Source organism: Apodemus sylvaticus, chromosome 10 (genome assembly GCF_947179515.1).
Source record: "Apodemus sylvaticus chromosome 10, mApoSyl1.1, whole genome shotgun sequence".
Classification (NCBI taxonomy): Eukaryota; Metazoa; Chordata; class Mammalia; order Rodentia; family Muridae; genus Apodemus; species Apodemus sylvaticus.
The window spans coordinates 6592997-6607655 of NC_067481.1; the positions used below are offsets into that span (position 1 = coordinate 6592997).

The 14659-nt window shown below is 53.3% G+C and overlaps 2 protein-coding genes across 4 annotated transcripts in view; one reads left to right on the top strand and one right to left on the bottom strand.

Moving 5' to 3' along the window:
• Recql5 (RecQ like helicase 5) overlaps positions 1-14659 on the top strand; it is a 39679-nt gene that overhangs the window by 21506 nt on the left and 3514 nt on the right. For all 3 annotated transcript variants that reach the window (XM_052194710.1, XM_052194709.1, XM_052194711.1), the window contains 2 exons: positions 13644-13862; positions 14028-14127. In XM_052194710.1, the coding sequence (XP_052050670.1) occupies positions 13644-13862; positions 14028-14127 (319 nt within the window). The remainder of the gene's footprint in view (positions 1-13643; positions 13863-14027; positions 14128-14659) is intronic.
• Smim5 (small integral membrane protein 5) lies at positions 4711-11442 on the bottom strand. The gene is made up of 3 exons (XM_052194713.1): positions 10796-11442; positions 5720-5866; positions 4711-5289 (listed from the first exon to the last, which is right to left on the bottom strand). Exons 2-3 carry the CDS (start codon positions 5844-5846, stop codon positions 5180-5182), a joined length of 237 nt encoding a protein of 78 aa, XP_052050673.1. The 5' UTR covers positions 5847-5866; positions 10796-11442; the 3' UTR covers positions 4711-5179.

Sequence of the window (14659 nt, forward strand, 5' to 3'; positions counted from 1 at the left end):
TTTACAGCTAGAGAACAAAGAGGTTAAGCAACTCATGGTTGTGCAGCTGGTACAGTTGGGGTTTGGAGCCAGCTGTACAGTCTGAGCTCGCAGGCCCTGTAGCTTAGAGCAGAGGGACAGCTGCTGTGTCTATTAATACCTATGCAACTACCACATTCCCATTGAAACAATAGAAACATAACTAAACTTTGGCACATTTTGTAAAACTCGTGACATTAATTTTTTTTATACAGAGTGTGTGTGGGGGGGAGTAGTGGACAACCTGTGAAAGCAGGTTCCAGAAATTGAACTCAGGTCTTCAGGTTTGGTGGCCATTACCTTTACCCCCTAGCCATCTTGATGGCCCCTTCCTGGTGACATTTTATACTCAGTTTCTTTTGCAGGTGTGTTCAAACTCTTGCTCTAATAAAACCAAAATTGCAAGGTAAAGGCTCAGGCAGAGCTGGGAAGCAGCTCCTCCTCAGAGAGACTAGCCCACCCACAAGGGGCACCAGTGCCCACCAGGTACATAGGCTGGAGAGGCGATCCAATGCAAGGGCACTTGCTGCCCTCAGAGGAGCCTGGTTCCATGCCTGGCGGTCACATCAGGCGGCCGCAACTTCCTATAATTCTAGATTCAGGAGACCCAACACCTTTGTCTGGCCTCCGAAGGGACCAAGCATTCATACATGTACATAAAAGACTAATAAATCTTTAAAAATACAAAAGAAATCCCAGCTAGGTGTGGTAGCACACACCTTTAATTCCAGCAGAGGCAGGTATGTGACTGTGAGGCCAACCTGGTCTACAGAGTGGTTGCCATGTCAACCAGACATATATCCTGAGACCCTGTCTCAGAACAACAAAAACCAGGTCTGTAGAAAGAAATGCGTCATTCATAGGAGGGTTGCTTGGCCTAGCCATTTGAATACTGTATTTCTATTGTATGTTCATGGGTGCTTTGCCTTCGTGTATGTCTGTGAGAATGTAGAATTCCTTAACTAATGTTATATTTGCGAGCTGTCCTATGGGTACTGGGAATTGAACCTGGATCCTTCAAGAGAAGAGTCAGTGCTCTTACCTGCCCAGCCATCTCTGCAGCCCTTGTCTAGTTTTAAATAACTGCTGTACCCAAGAAGATCTGTTGTCTCAGCCACCGTTAGGAACTGGATGCTCACATGGATGTAGGCAAACATACACAGAAAAACAAATTTAAACAAGAGACTTGAGGTAGGGACAGCATTCCATGGTGTGAACCAGGGCCCAAAGAAGAGAACATTTCTAGGACAAAATTAATCTGTGCATATTTTATGATATGAAATTTGTATTACTCATTTGTGCCAGTATGATAGCTTTTGTTATAAATGGCTTTGAAAATATTAGTATTTCACAAAATTTGTCTGCTCTGCCGAGTGCTGCTGCCATGGTTCTTGTCTTGGTTTTGCAATAAGGCATCAAGTTCAGGCAATGAAATGTGCAGATCTCATCCTTCTGAGGAACTGAGAACAGACACTGCTAGAACAGAGGCCCTGTGAGAGGGAAGGCCTTGGGGAAGCTGGTGGGACCACTGTGCATGGAGGTGGCTTGCTCTTGAATGGCATAGGATAGTGACAGTTAGGACCCTCCCCAAGTTTGATGCAGTCTGCTGTATGCCACTCTGTGGTCACCAGCAATCTTCTGACAGCCTAGCTCAGCAGCGACTGTTTCTGTTTCCCACAGTGGAAGACATCCGGCTCCTCTCCAGTTAGGTGAACTAAGTCTGTCCGTCCCTGTGTGTGCCAGGCTGCTGTTGGTTATCTTATAGGATGGGCCGTCCCAGCAGGGGCAGGAACTGGCTTCTTGTGCTGTGTCCAGGGAGGTCCTTGGTACTCCCTGCTCTGCAGCTAAACTAGGAACCAGAATCTTCTAGCAAAGAAGAGGCCTCAGTCTTAGCCACCCTACAGGAAGGCTATTCATGATACTAATGAAATGCTGCCTAAAGAAGAGTCTGGAAAGCCGGGCGGTGGTGGCGCAAGCCTGTAATCCCAGCACTCTGGGAGGCAGAGGCAGGCGGATTTCTGAGTTCGAGGCCAGCTTGGTCTATAGAGTGAGTTCCAGGACAGCCAGGGCTACTACAGAGAAACCCTGTCTCGAAAAAAACAAAATACAAAAAAACCAAAAAAAAAAAAAAGAGTCTGGAAGAAACTGGGCTGCTGCCCCGAGCCAGGCGCCTCCAGGGACCTCCAGCCGACAGTGCTGGGAGTAAAGAATTTGGGGTTTCCAGTCCCTTTCCCTGTTCCTGGGGCTTTCTTCTGATGCCCGGTTGAACCCTGTACTGACCCTCAGCTGTTAGAGTCCCACCCACTCACACAGAAGCAATCTTGAAGCAGAGTTTGGGTGTGGGAGTTTGGATGTAGGGTTGGTTAATAGAGATAATGGAATCAGAACCTTCCGTGTTGTGTCCCAGAGGCCTGGAGCCCTAGGTGTGGTGAGCAGGGCACCGGAGCTAGGCAGGCTGGCCTGGCACTTCTCAGCTGGCTGCTCACATTATCCAGTGTCACTCAGACTGAACTTCCCTGTCTGTCCATGGAGCAGAAATGGCATTTACAAGCCTGAAGCATCGGGGTAGTTACATGAACGTATCTGTAAGAAAATGCAGGGTTTGTGGAGCACTCCTGTAATCCCAGCCCTGCAGAGGCAGAGGACAGCCAGGAGTTAGCTGCCAAAGGATTCTGCATCTCGAGTCCCAGCCAGGGCTACTTAGTGAGATTGTTTAAAAAACAACAACAAAAAATCAAAACAAACACACAACCAACAAAAACTCAAGGGTCTGGAGAGACGGCTCAGTAGTTGAGAGCACTGGCTGCTCTTCCAGAGGACCCAGGCTCAGTTCCCAACACCCACATGGTACTTGACAACCATCTGTAAGTCCAGTCTGAGACTGCAGCACACACCCTCACACAGATGTACACGCAGGCAAACCACTAATGTGATGAAAGCACCAATGCAATGTATATAGTTTCCAGTCTCTTAAAAAAAAAAAAAAAAAAGCAGGGGTTGCCGGTGGTGGTGCACGCCTTTAGTCCCAGCACTCAGGAGGCAGAGGCAGGCAGATCTCTGAGTTTGAGACCAGCCTGGTCTACAGGGTGAGTTTCAGGGTAGCCAGGGACGGCTATATACCCAGAAATCCTATCTGGAAAAACAATAAATAAGTAAATAGGACCAAAGCAGAAGTTCAAGAGAAGCTGGGCTCATCTGTAATCCTCACTGAGAGGTTGCTGCAGGCCTCATGAATCGGAGCCTAGCTGAAGACAGGCTCCAGGGCCTGGGATGTGGCTCAGTGCAAGAGCACTTGCCGAGTTCTCACGATCTTCCGGGCTTCGTTTGCAGTACCACAGAAAGAGTTTAAAGGCGGCATAGTGAATTTTAGTTTCTTTACCATCGTCATGCAGGCTTTGTTGGTGGCAGTTTTTGTTATTGTTCTTTTCAGAGCTGAGGACCGGACCCAGGGCCTTACGCTTGCTAGGCAAGTGCTCTACCACTGAGCTGAATCCCCAACCCCAACCCCCAGCCCCGTGTTTCTGTTCTTGAGAAAAGGCCAATTGGAACTCACATAGGTCCACCTGCCTCCGCCTCTGAAGCTGGGGTTAAAGTAAGGGCTTGTTCAACTCTGAGTCCCCATATTTAGGAGCCAAGGACAGGTGGAATCTTAGATTTCTTTTCTTTGTTTGGAAACTCTTTCTTTCTGGTTCTCCAAAAACCCAAACCCATCAGACCAGCCAGTGAGAACTAGATTGCTGGCTAGAGGGGCCAGGGACTGACTTCCCCTCTCCATGACCTGTCTTCAAGGTAGGCTGGCTCTGCTCCCAAGTGGGCAGCATGTGTGCTGCAGAGACTGAGGGGTCAGAAGTGAAGAATTAGAGCCTTTGATGGCTAGAGAGCCCGGGTGTGGTCCTGTTGACATGCATGGGGACTTGCATGTCTGTCCCTCTCCCCCACATTGAGCTGTGTAGCTCTGTATCTGGAAGAAAGTAACCTGGGGAAGGCAGCAGGAAAGCCTCGGCAGCGCCGCTCTAACATGGGCCCTGGTGTCTGGTTAGCCCAGCTTAGGGGTGTAGGGACCATAGTTCCTAATTACAGAGTTCTAGAGCGCGCCAGCACTGTTAGGCTGTGCGCTGTGCTCCTAGCACATCCCAGGAAGCAGGTGCCATGATTAATCGTCTCACCAGAAGGAAACCTAGCTTAAGAGGATTGGGTCCCAAAGCTGGCGAGTGTCAGCTGAGGGTGTGTGAGCCAAGTCCAGACAGCACACAAATAGGAACAGGACCAGAACATCCAGGCCCAGGTGTGAGAGACAGTACTAAGAGCCTTTCCTTTGTTCAACTGCAGAAATGTGGGGGGATCCAGGGACCTGGGGCTGCTAGTGTGAGGTATACAGACAGAGTTAGGACAGCAGAAAATGGCACGGGGCGTTCCTGGGCCTACCACCTGTCCCAGTGCAACAACTGCCATCACTCAACAGAGTAGGGGTCTGGAAGCCAGCACGTGATAGATGCTGCAAAACAGGAATGTTGCCCGTGTCGCTCGTCTGGTTCCATGGCCCTGATGCCCTCGTGACAGGAATCCTTGTGACAGGAATCCTCTTGTGTGATTGTCCAGCTTTCACACAGTAACCCAGAAAGAGCAGTCGACAGCCATGCCCCTGGGATTCGGGCACTGCCCTCCTTATACACAGAGCCCAGCCAAACCTCATAAACACATAACCAAAAAGTGTTTACTTGGAAATAAGCAGACAAATTTCACCCAGAACACTGCCATGGTCCTCCCCCTCCGCAGGAGGCTTGGAGCCTAATAAAGTGCACAGTCCCTGATTAGCTTGCTTCTCTTTGGCATAAGTCAGCAGAGCCCCAGGAGCCAGCTCCCGACAAGTATGAGGTGCTCCCTAATGAAGTATGGGGCCCTTGAGAGGGTCAGCTTAGCAGAAGGTCCAGGTGGTGTTGTGAGTGTGAAACAGCCCCAGCTAAGCACTGTGTCCACCGGCAGATCAAGCCACACATGTTTCCTTGATAAGGCTCCAGATGTCTGCCCTGTCACCTGGGCAGTGCCAGAACTGGGGCCAGGTAACCTTTGTCTGAAGGAGTAAAGTGGCCGTGATGATAGCCGGTGTCAGTACTGGAAGGCTCTAGTCCAGTTTCTCTCTTCAGGCGTCTCGCTGTTGCCCTCATCTGGGTTTTCTGGGCCGCACCGGGGTCTTCCGGTCTGTCCTCTCAGAGCAGCAGCAGTGAGCACAGCAGCAGCTGCAGGCTATCAGCAGCAGCACCAGGACAGTAGCTGAAGGGGGAGAAGGGCCCAGAGCTGAAAGCCAAGGAAAGGAGAGATGCCCACCCTCCTGGAGAACCTCCCCCGCTCCATCCCGCCCCGACCCCCAACTCCCTCAACCCCACCCCCCAATCCCTGAAGGACGGGAGAGGCTGAGGGTCCTGTTGTCTCTTCCTCCACTGCCCCTTGACTCCCTTTGACTTCTTTCAATTCATGGCTGGCACCTGGTGGTTTCAAGTTCCCAGCACTGCCTAGCAACTCAGGCTATGCCAGAGGATGTGGCAAAATCTAGCTTCCTCTGGGACGCTGCTTTTCCTACTTCTCAGATGGAGACTCGCCAGCCATCCAGCTGGCACCATAGGTTGGTCTCCCAGGTATTGGGACGAGCCTGTGGGACACTGAGAGCGCAGAGCTAAAGGGTCAGGCCAGATGCCCCACTTGCCTGTGAAGAGAACAAGGATGGAGAAGGCCACGAGCTCCACGGGCTCCGCCTGGGGGAGTCGTTGCAGCTTCAGCAGCAGCCGCTCTCCCACGGAGCGAATCTCCCCCACAAAGTCCGTGGCTGCCATGTTGGTTGGCTCCTGCCGGCCTATAACAACAGGGACAGTGAGAAGCCTCGAGTCCCTGCCCAGCTGCTCACCAGCCGGCCGGGAGGTAGCTCCAGTGAACCAGCCTCTCCCACCATAGCCTGCAGAACAGGTTTGTCTGTCTCAGCCCTGTTCCGCGTGTGCATCCCAGGCAGAGGGAGACAGGGAATCAGGGAAGTCTGCTCTGCAGTAGCCCTCAGCCCGCGCCTGGCCGGAGCTACCCCAGGCAAGGAAACCTTGTGATAATCCTGACCCGAGAGCCTTTGAGGGGCTGGCTCTCAGGTGCGACTGCAGTCAGTGAAGGTTCTGACCATCAGATGCTATGACTATCCTGTTACATTCCTTTGTCTTGAAGCGCCAGCACCAGGTTTTGCTGGGCTGCCTCCCGCTGACACAGCTTCCTGGCCCGCCTCTGATTTTTTTCAGGTGCCTCCCTTAGATGCCCTCAGGGGAAACAAGACAGGCCTTAGGATTCTGTGTAGGAGGAGACCCGGCCTCCAAGAACAGGGTCATGAGGACTCTAACTGGAATCAGCTGTAGAGGGAGGGGTTGTGGCTTGAAGGATAGGAAGCTGAGTTCCCAAGAAACCACCCCCTTCTCCTCCAGGCCAATGTCTTCACTCACGTTACTGTTATGTAAGCAAGAAAGGACCACACAGTATTCTCTGTAGGCCTCACTTATCCAGATGGGAGCAGGAGTTCTAGGACTGGCTCAACCAACTCTTCCCTCCTGGCCTGGACCTGTGCTGTTGTAAGCAGACAAGGCCTGGGTGCAGAGTAGCGTGACTGTCCCAGGCTCCTGGAGAGAGCCTAGGCAAAGTGATTAGCAGAGTTTGCGTTGAGGCTCATCGAACATGAGTGCCTCCTCCTCTTACATCTGTCTGTCCTGTGAGAAGAACAGGGACAGCCTTGTGCCAGTCCAAACTGGTTCTTCCAGTGGGATGGGGCAGGTGACCATGGGCGTGTCTTTGATGATTGCCACCTTGGCCCTGGTCTCAACCGGGCAGGCCATTCCGTCTGCTGTGGTATGTGACACCAGTCACTCTCAGCACTCCTGCCTGGCACATAGCAGGTCTAAAACTACCCTGAAGGTCATGAGATAAGGTTGTCCTGCACGCATGCTCTCTGCCCATGTGCTGTACAGCCTGAGAGAGGCCTGGCTTCCTAGAGCTGCCCAGCAGAACAGGTCCAGGCCAGGAGGGAAGAGTTGGTTGAGCCAGTCCTAGAACTCCTGCTCCCATCTGGCTAAGTGAGGCCCACAGAGAATACTGTGTGGTCCTTTCTTGCTTACATAACAATAACGTGAGTGAAGACATTGGCCTGGAGCAGAAGGGCCAGGCTTCTTGAACCTCCTCCGAGTCCTTCTTAGTCACGTAGGCCCTGGCTGCTACCCTTCTTCCCTAACAGTTCTTTAGGAACTGGACCACAGTTGCCAAACATTTGAATTTCCTTTCTATAAAGTACAAGGTGCCTTCTCTGAATTTGTTGTGTGTTTGGTTCGGTTTTCAGTTTTGGTCTACTGGGGAATGGACTCCTGGACCTTCCTCACGCCAGGCCAGTGCTGTGCCATGGAGCTACATCCTGGTCATGTGGTCCCTTCTCTAACTTCATCTGCCCTTCATAGAATGGCTGCAGTCATCCTGGCTCAACCCCTCCCCCTCCTGTGCCAGAGACAGGCTCTTTATCTCTGCTGTAGTGGAGAGGGGAAGCCCTAGGGAGGGCCTGGCTCCTGGAGCTTTCTCTAGGTGGGGCCTGACAAGTGCCAGGAAAGACAAGGGTGGGCCTAGCCATCGCCCCTCCCGCTGCCCTATGGGGCAACTCTCGATAGAGGCCTGCCTGACTTTGTGCAAGAACCAGGCCATAGCTGTTTGGAAGCCCATGGGCTGAGCACAGTCAATATCACCTCTTGTGGGACAGGGGCATAGATTTTTATCAGTTCATCACCACCAGAGTGGGGCAGACCAGGCTTTTTAAGAACTGCATGTATTGTTACTAAAGGCACAGATGTGCCTATGTGTCCTGCTGTTGTGAACCTAAGACCCAAAGGAGACGCTGCCTTTAGCCAGTTGGATCATGCTTGCAAAAGGACAGTGATATATTTGCTCTCCTGCCCTGGGACCTCTGTAACATTCCTACCCCCAGAAATAGTGTGCATAGGGTTGAGAACCAGGGCTGTCATTTCTGACCCTCTCTCTTCATCTGTTTGGTCTGGCTTGTTCAGCCTGACTGGCACTGTGCCCACATTGCCTCATGAGCCCAATGGAGACACCCTTAAAAGCAGAAGCAGGCAGGAGGTTGGTGGTCAGGAGAGCTTTCTCACTTGTGGGCCGCACCCTAAGACCTAGAGAGAGAGAGAGTGGTTGGGGGAAAAGAGGCCCCAGCTTTGTCAGGGATGGTGGGGTTGGGACCCTGGGTCTAGCAATGTCCAGCTCCCAGAGCAGGCGAAGGCAGTGGGCTGGGGCTGGGCCTGCTGTGCAGGGAGTCAGGACTTGTTTGTTGATCAGAAGGTCCAGCCCTCAGAGTCACTCCATCGTCTCCCTGTGCCTCTCCCCACTCTCCTCTGCACTCTGCGTGGCTCGTGCAGTTGGAGAACTGCAGACTTGGTGCTCCTGAGCTCGTCTCTGTGAGATTGTGGACCACCTGCTGTGGGCACCCTCATAACTTTGTGCCCAGGGCTTCTATAGTCAGCCCCACTGGGAGCTAGGTAGGACGTGGCCACCTGTGACAGCCTTGGGGTGTGACCCTGGGGCGTTAGGTCTTGTCCACTTTACCAGCAGAAGTGGGCTGCAGAATATGGCTCTCTGCCTTCAGAGGGCTGAAGAGGAACCCTCTTTGCTTGGCAGTTGATGTTTTCTTATTTTAAGCTCTGACCCAACATAGCAAGCACATCTCAGAGGGGGAGCAAAGGGGTCTCATTCTCCAAAGAGAAGAGAGGCGCATTCCAGCAGGTCTCCAGGCTCTCCCAGTGGGCTATTTAAAGCAGGGCCAGCAGACACTTGGTGCCCAATATAACCAGGAGTTGTCAGGTGACCTTGGTCCCCAGCCGTGGTCAGGGGAGAGGGAGTCCGCCGCTGGCCCCCGTTGACTGGTGATGGTTTGGGTGACACCAAGAAAAGCTACTGGTAATTTTGTGTTTCTCAGATGATCATTCCCAGGTTCACCCAATTATTTCTAAATATGCCCCAAACCTGGAGGAAATAGAGTCTCTCTTAACGCCATATTTGGTAGAGCAAATGGTCGCTTCCTCTGGTCCAGGAACGGGGAACAGGCTTGGCTGCCACTGAGGCTGCTTGTACAGCAGATCTGGAACCTTCTGTGGATGCTCCACAGGCAGCAGGCAGAGAGCTGGCACAACAGAGAAGGAAACTGGCCGAGCCAGGGGGTCTGATCGGTGTTCCTGGGCATGGTATGTGGCGTGGGGGTTCTTGCTGTACAGTAAGTGGCTGTCCTCTAGGCCAGACAGCTGCAGTTTGGTATCACAGCTTCTCCACTTCCTCTTTGTAAACTTGATCGTCCAACTCCAGCTCCCCATGTGGATGAGGGCAGGCAGTGTGCCTGTGCCTGATAAGAGTGTCATGATCGATGGCTTGCTCTACCCTGTCGTTTTGTCATGGGGACTCTTTTTGTCAGAGGCCACTTTTGTCCTGTTGAGCATCTCGAATGAGACATCACCAACAGATGTGAGAGACCTGAGAGGTCAGGGCGGAGAGGCCCACTGTGCACCCTGCTGAGTGTTTGAGCGACTCTATCTCTGCTGGGGCTCCAGTTTGGAATCAAAAGTGGGTACTTGAAGCCTTGGTGGCTGTGCTGCCCTGGCCCCCAGGTTTTCCAGACCACGGAGAGGACCTCCTGCCCTGGGGCCCATTAGAAGCTAAGTGGGTTCCTCTCCTGCAGCCATAGGAGCTGGGCCTCCCTCCGAGCTCAAGGGCTGGGGTGGCTGCGGCTCAGCTGCAGTGCAGTCCCTCCATGCACACTTGTTAGTGTTGCCACAGGAGTTAGCTTCCCAGCCCCGCACAGCCAGAGTGCACTCCCTCTACTGGGCCCTTCCCTTGATTCCCAAACCTGAATGATGTTTTTCTTTCTTACTGGATAACAGCATGTTTGCTTTGGAAGGAAAGTCTCACGGGGACTTGAACCCCAGTGTAAGGACAGGAGGCAGGAGGAGTTAGCAGCCTCCCCGCGTGAGGCCCTGCCCAAGAAGGTTGTGCTTGTGCTGCCCAAAATGAACCGAAGAACTGTCTCGGAGCAACCATTACAGGGGTTAGTGTGGAGGACAATCTTGGGGTCTTTTCCAAAACTCATCAGTGTAGTCATACTCCTCTCCAAACCTGGGTTCTGAATTAGGGGTGCCTGCCTCTGGTTCAGTTTCCAGAGATCATTGTCAAAGGAGGATCAAGGGTCCTAAGATCTAAGTGGGTGTCGAGACTCCTCTCTAGGCTGACCCCGAGCTGAAAGAACAGCAGTGAGCAGGTCAGAACTCCAGAAGACATGGATGCTGCTGCTTTCATCCAGCACCCAGCTAGGCAATTCTGCTGCCACTCCTACTAGGTCCTGGGGGCCAGAGGCAGACCTGGGCATCCCTTGTCCTGAGCCTTCTTGAGAATAAGGGAGGGCTCAGCCCTAATCCTTGGGGAAACAGAGGCTCAGCAAGCACAGGGACCCTATTTTAAACTCACTGAATAGAAAAAGTTTAAATCGATGGTCAGTCACAGTCACAGCCCCAGCCCCTGGGCAGCACCTAGCAGCAGTACCGGGTCCCAGGGGAAGAGCACTCAGGTGTACACACACAGCAGGTGACTAAATCCCCATAGGAGAATGGTCTACTGTGTCCCCCAAGACATTCCTCTCATGCTAAGCTGTGGCTCCTCGCCAGGGGTGTGAGACCCCGGCTGCCCTTTCCCGATTCTGTCACCACTAGCCAGTGTCTCTTACCTGAGAGCTCAGATATTGGGGAGCCACGAAGAGGTGCCCCAGAACAGAGCCTCTGTGTACCTCCTCGAAGTCCTTTGGCCACCACCTTTGACTTCTTCACCAGCGCTGTCACTTTCCTGCCTCTCTCCGGCACTAGCTCTGGGCTGCTGACTGCTTCAGCACCTCGGCTTTTTTTGTTGTTGGTTGTCCTGGAGATCTAGGTGTCAGGTTACAATTGTGAGGAGGAGCCCGAGGGAGCCCTCCCCTGAGCTTGTCCTCCTTGCCCAGCGCCTTTCCCTGCCTAGGAGGTCTACTCTGCTCTCTGATCCCCAAGGCTCCCTCTCTAATTCCTCCTCCTGTTCTGCCCGCCTCCTGCCTGTGGGCTAGGCTGTAGGCTGTAGGCTGTAGGCGGAGGGCTGGGGCTGGGCTAATGACAGAAGTGGTTGGCTGTGGTTCCCTGTGGAAATAACCCCAGGGGGCTCCGTCTGAGGTTGCTGGAGGAAGAGGGGGGAGTGGCTCCCTCTTGAGTGCCCCGCCACCCTCTGGATGGCCTTTTTGGCTTGTGTCCCTGACCACCCTGGCCTGTCTCTTGGGCCACTCTGGCTGCTCCTTCTGCCCTCTCCCAGAAAGAAAAACAGGGGCTACAGGGCCACCCAAGCAAGTCAGCAAGCTTTCAAACAGCCCTCTGGTGTGGTAGTCTGCCCTCAGTACCCGAGGGCATCTGGGAGGGAAGATAAGGATCCTGGATATCTTAAAAGTAGCCTGCTTGTTTTGATGAGGGGCCTGTGTCCTTCTAAGAGAAAGGTCATTGCTGGTCTCATTCTGCTCAGCTGTCTCTGTTGGCCCATTAACATTTGTCAGTCTTGCCACCAGCAGACCAGGCTGCAGAGGGAGAACTGACCTCAGCTCTGCAGTCAATGAAGCCCTTTGAATCTGAGCACAAAACCCCAGTGAGCCAGAGCTTGGGGACAGGGTGTAGACAACCATATGGTCACAGTGCCTAGATGCCAAAGCTTCTCCGAGACAGGACAGGCCACCACTGTCTTGTGCAGAGGGAACATTTGTCGTGTATATTTAGTGTTAGTGGGAGCTGGCTGCAAGAGCGCCCCCCAGTGGCTGTCTCCGTCATCTCCTGCCATTTCTCTGCAGTTTTAGGACTGTTCTTCACTTTGCTGGAGGAACCCTAGTTCTTTAGAAGATTGCGTTGCAATTTGCTTTCATTACACTAGCCTGCTGTGTAGGGTCTGATACACAAGCAGTATTCAGACTAAGAAAGCCCTCTGTCCTGAAGCTGATAGTGCCAGCTAGTCTTAAGACTGGGCACTCAAATAGCCCTGCCGTGACAACTTTCCTCTGGTTTCCAACCCCATACCACATTTCTGACACTAGAAATGACTGTAAGGACCCTGGTAGAACAGTGGCCTCCTCCAGGGCCTCAGCTTGGGGATCAGAAAAGAGACTGGCCTCCTGCGCCAGGTGGGCAGAGAGTGGTTATCCGCAGGGGACATCTGGAGTTGGAAGGTGAGAGGGAGGCAGGCTCTAGTGAGGCTGGATCTCCCTGGCTAAGTGGGCTCACTGGTGACGAGGCATGATGGCCGCTCTAGGCATTGCTGTGCCTCTAGCACAGTGGCTCTCCCTTCCCAATGCTGCGACCTTTCACAGCTCCTCATGCTGCGGTGACCCCCAACCATAACATTATTTTGGTTACTCCTTTATAACTGTAATTTTGCTACTATTATGAATTGTAATATAAATATGTTTTGGGGAGGATAGTCTTAGGTAAAGCCTATGAAAAGTCGTTCAGTCCCCAGAGGGCTTGAGACCCACTGGTTGAGAATCATCTGCTCAAGGAGCTATGCCAGGTACAGCCTCAGCCTAGGGCAGAGGAGCTCATGGTGGGGCTGGGGGAAGCTGGAGGTCTCCAAGGAAAGATCAAGATACCAGTGAAAACTGTTTGTGGGAGCTGCAATCCCTGGACTCGGGAACCAGAAGCTCCGGAGTTCAAGGCCACCCTGAGCTGTAGTGAGACCCTATCTTAAAAACAAACAATAAAAAACTAGGTGTGGCTGCAGAGGTGGATTTCTGAGTTCTGAGGCCATCCCAGTCTACTGTGACAAGTATTCAGTAAGCTCTGGGCCAGCCCTGGCTACATAGTGAGACCCTGTCTCTAAACAACTGGGAAGAAAAAGAAGAGACAAGCAGTAAAGGCGAGCGAGGCTTTCTCCTGTCCTCTCCTCCTCTCCCTCAGTGAGGAACTCTTGCCAGTGCTCACAGCCTGGTGGCGCCCCCGTCACGCTCCACCGTAGGTGGCACTGCTCCACGGCAGCGTAGCAGAGGCCGTGGCAGTCGAGGTGAAATGCCCGCCTGATGCTGCCTTGGTGGCAGAGCCTGCCACCCTGGGCACTCCAGCTCCCCGAGCAGAGGGAAGAGCAGGGCCCTAGAGCTCACGGGTAACCAAGCAGAATGAGGTTGGCATCCTACATCCCAGCCGCCCAGTATGTTATACTGTTACATGCCTGGGGGACACTGCCTCACCTCCCTGGCCCCAGTGCTGCAGTGGGCAGCGCCAGATTATGCTTCCCAAGCCGTGTGAACAGAGGGTGCAGGACAGGGACTGGGGAGATGGCTCAGAGGTTAGAGCGTATATGTATTCACAGAGGACCCTCGGTCCAGTTCTCAGCACCCCATGGTGGCTCACAACCATCCATGACAAATTCCAGGTGACCCAACACTCTCCTGACCCGCTCAGGCACTACGGTTCCTGATACACGTAAGTGGTGCTGGGTAGTGACTGAGCCAGTGCTTGGAGACCGGATGAGCAAACACTGGCCGCCCCAGCCCCTCAGTTCCTCGGCACTGCCTGTTCTAGGTGCCGCCATGCTGCCATTGCTAAGTACTTTGGAGATGCACCTCCCGCCTGCAACAAAGGCTGCGACTACTGCCAGAGTCCTGCAGCCACAAGGAAGAAGCTCGACGCCCTGGAGCGCAGCAGCAGCTGGAGCAAGACCTGCATCGGACCCTTTCAGGGGAGCGGCTTCGATCCCGAGCTGTATGAGGGAGGCCGCAGGGGCTATGGGGGCTTCAGCAGGTGAGGAGCCATGAAACGCAGTCACTCCGCTGGTACTAGCCAGGCCGAAGGTGGCCTTCCTGCAGTGTGACCCGTGATCCTCCCGGGGTCAACACATCACTGTCCCATCAAGCGGGGAAGAGCAGAGCCCCGGCCATGGCTGCTCTCACCTAGCCCGTCCTTTAGGTATGATGACGGTTCTGGAGGTAGCGGGGATGAGGGCAGAGATGAGGCCCACAAGCGGGAGTGGAATCTCTTCTATCAGAAGCAGATGCGCCTGCGCAAGGTAAGGGGCAGAGGCCTTGGGGGCTCTGTTTGGTTCTCGATGCTATGAGAAAACACAATGTGTGACCGAAGGCGACACAGGAAGGAAAGGGTTCATTTGACTGACATTTCCACATCACAGTCCAGCATCAGGGGAAGTCAGGGCAGGAGCTCAAGCAGGAGCCTGGAGGCAGAACTGAAGCAGGGACCGCGGAGGAATGCTGTCCCCTGCTCAGATGGCTGTTTTGCACAACCCAGGGCCTCTTGCCCAGGAGTGCACAGCCCACAGTCATCTGGGCGTTCTCCATCCATCAAGAAGATGTTCCCCCAGACCAGTCTGCGGGAGGCCGTTCCTCAGCTCGGGTCCATCTTCCCAGATGCCTCTAGTTTTTGTCAAGTTAACAAAAATCTTAAGCCTAAACCTAAGTGGTGATGTATGACTCCAATCCTAGCACTTAGGAGGCCAGAGTACAAGGCCAGAGACCGACTACATAGCAGAACTCTGTCTGAAATGCTCTGCCCCCCAAAAAAACAAAAAACAGCACACAGTGGCC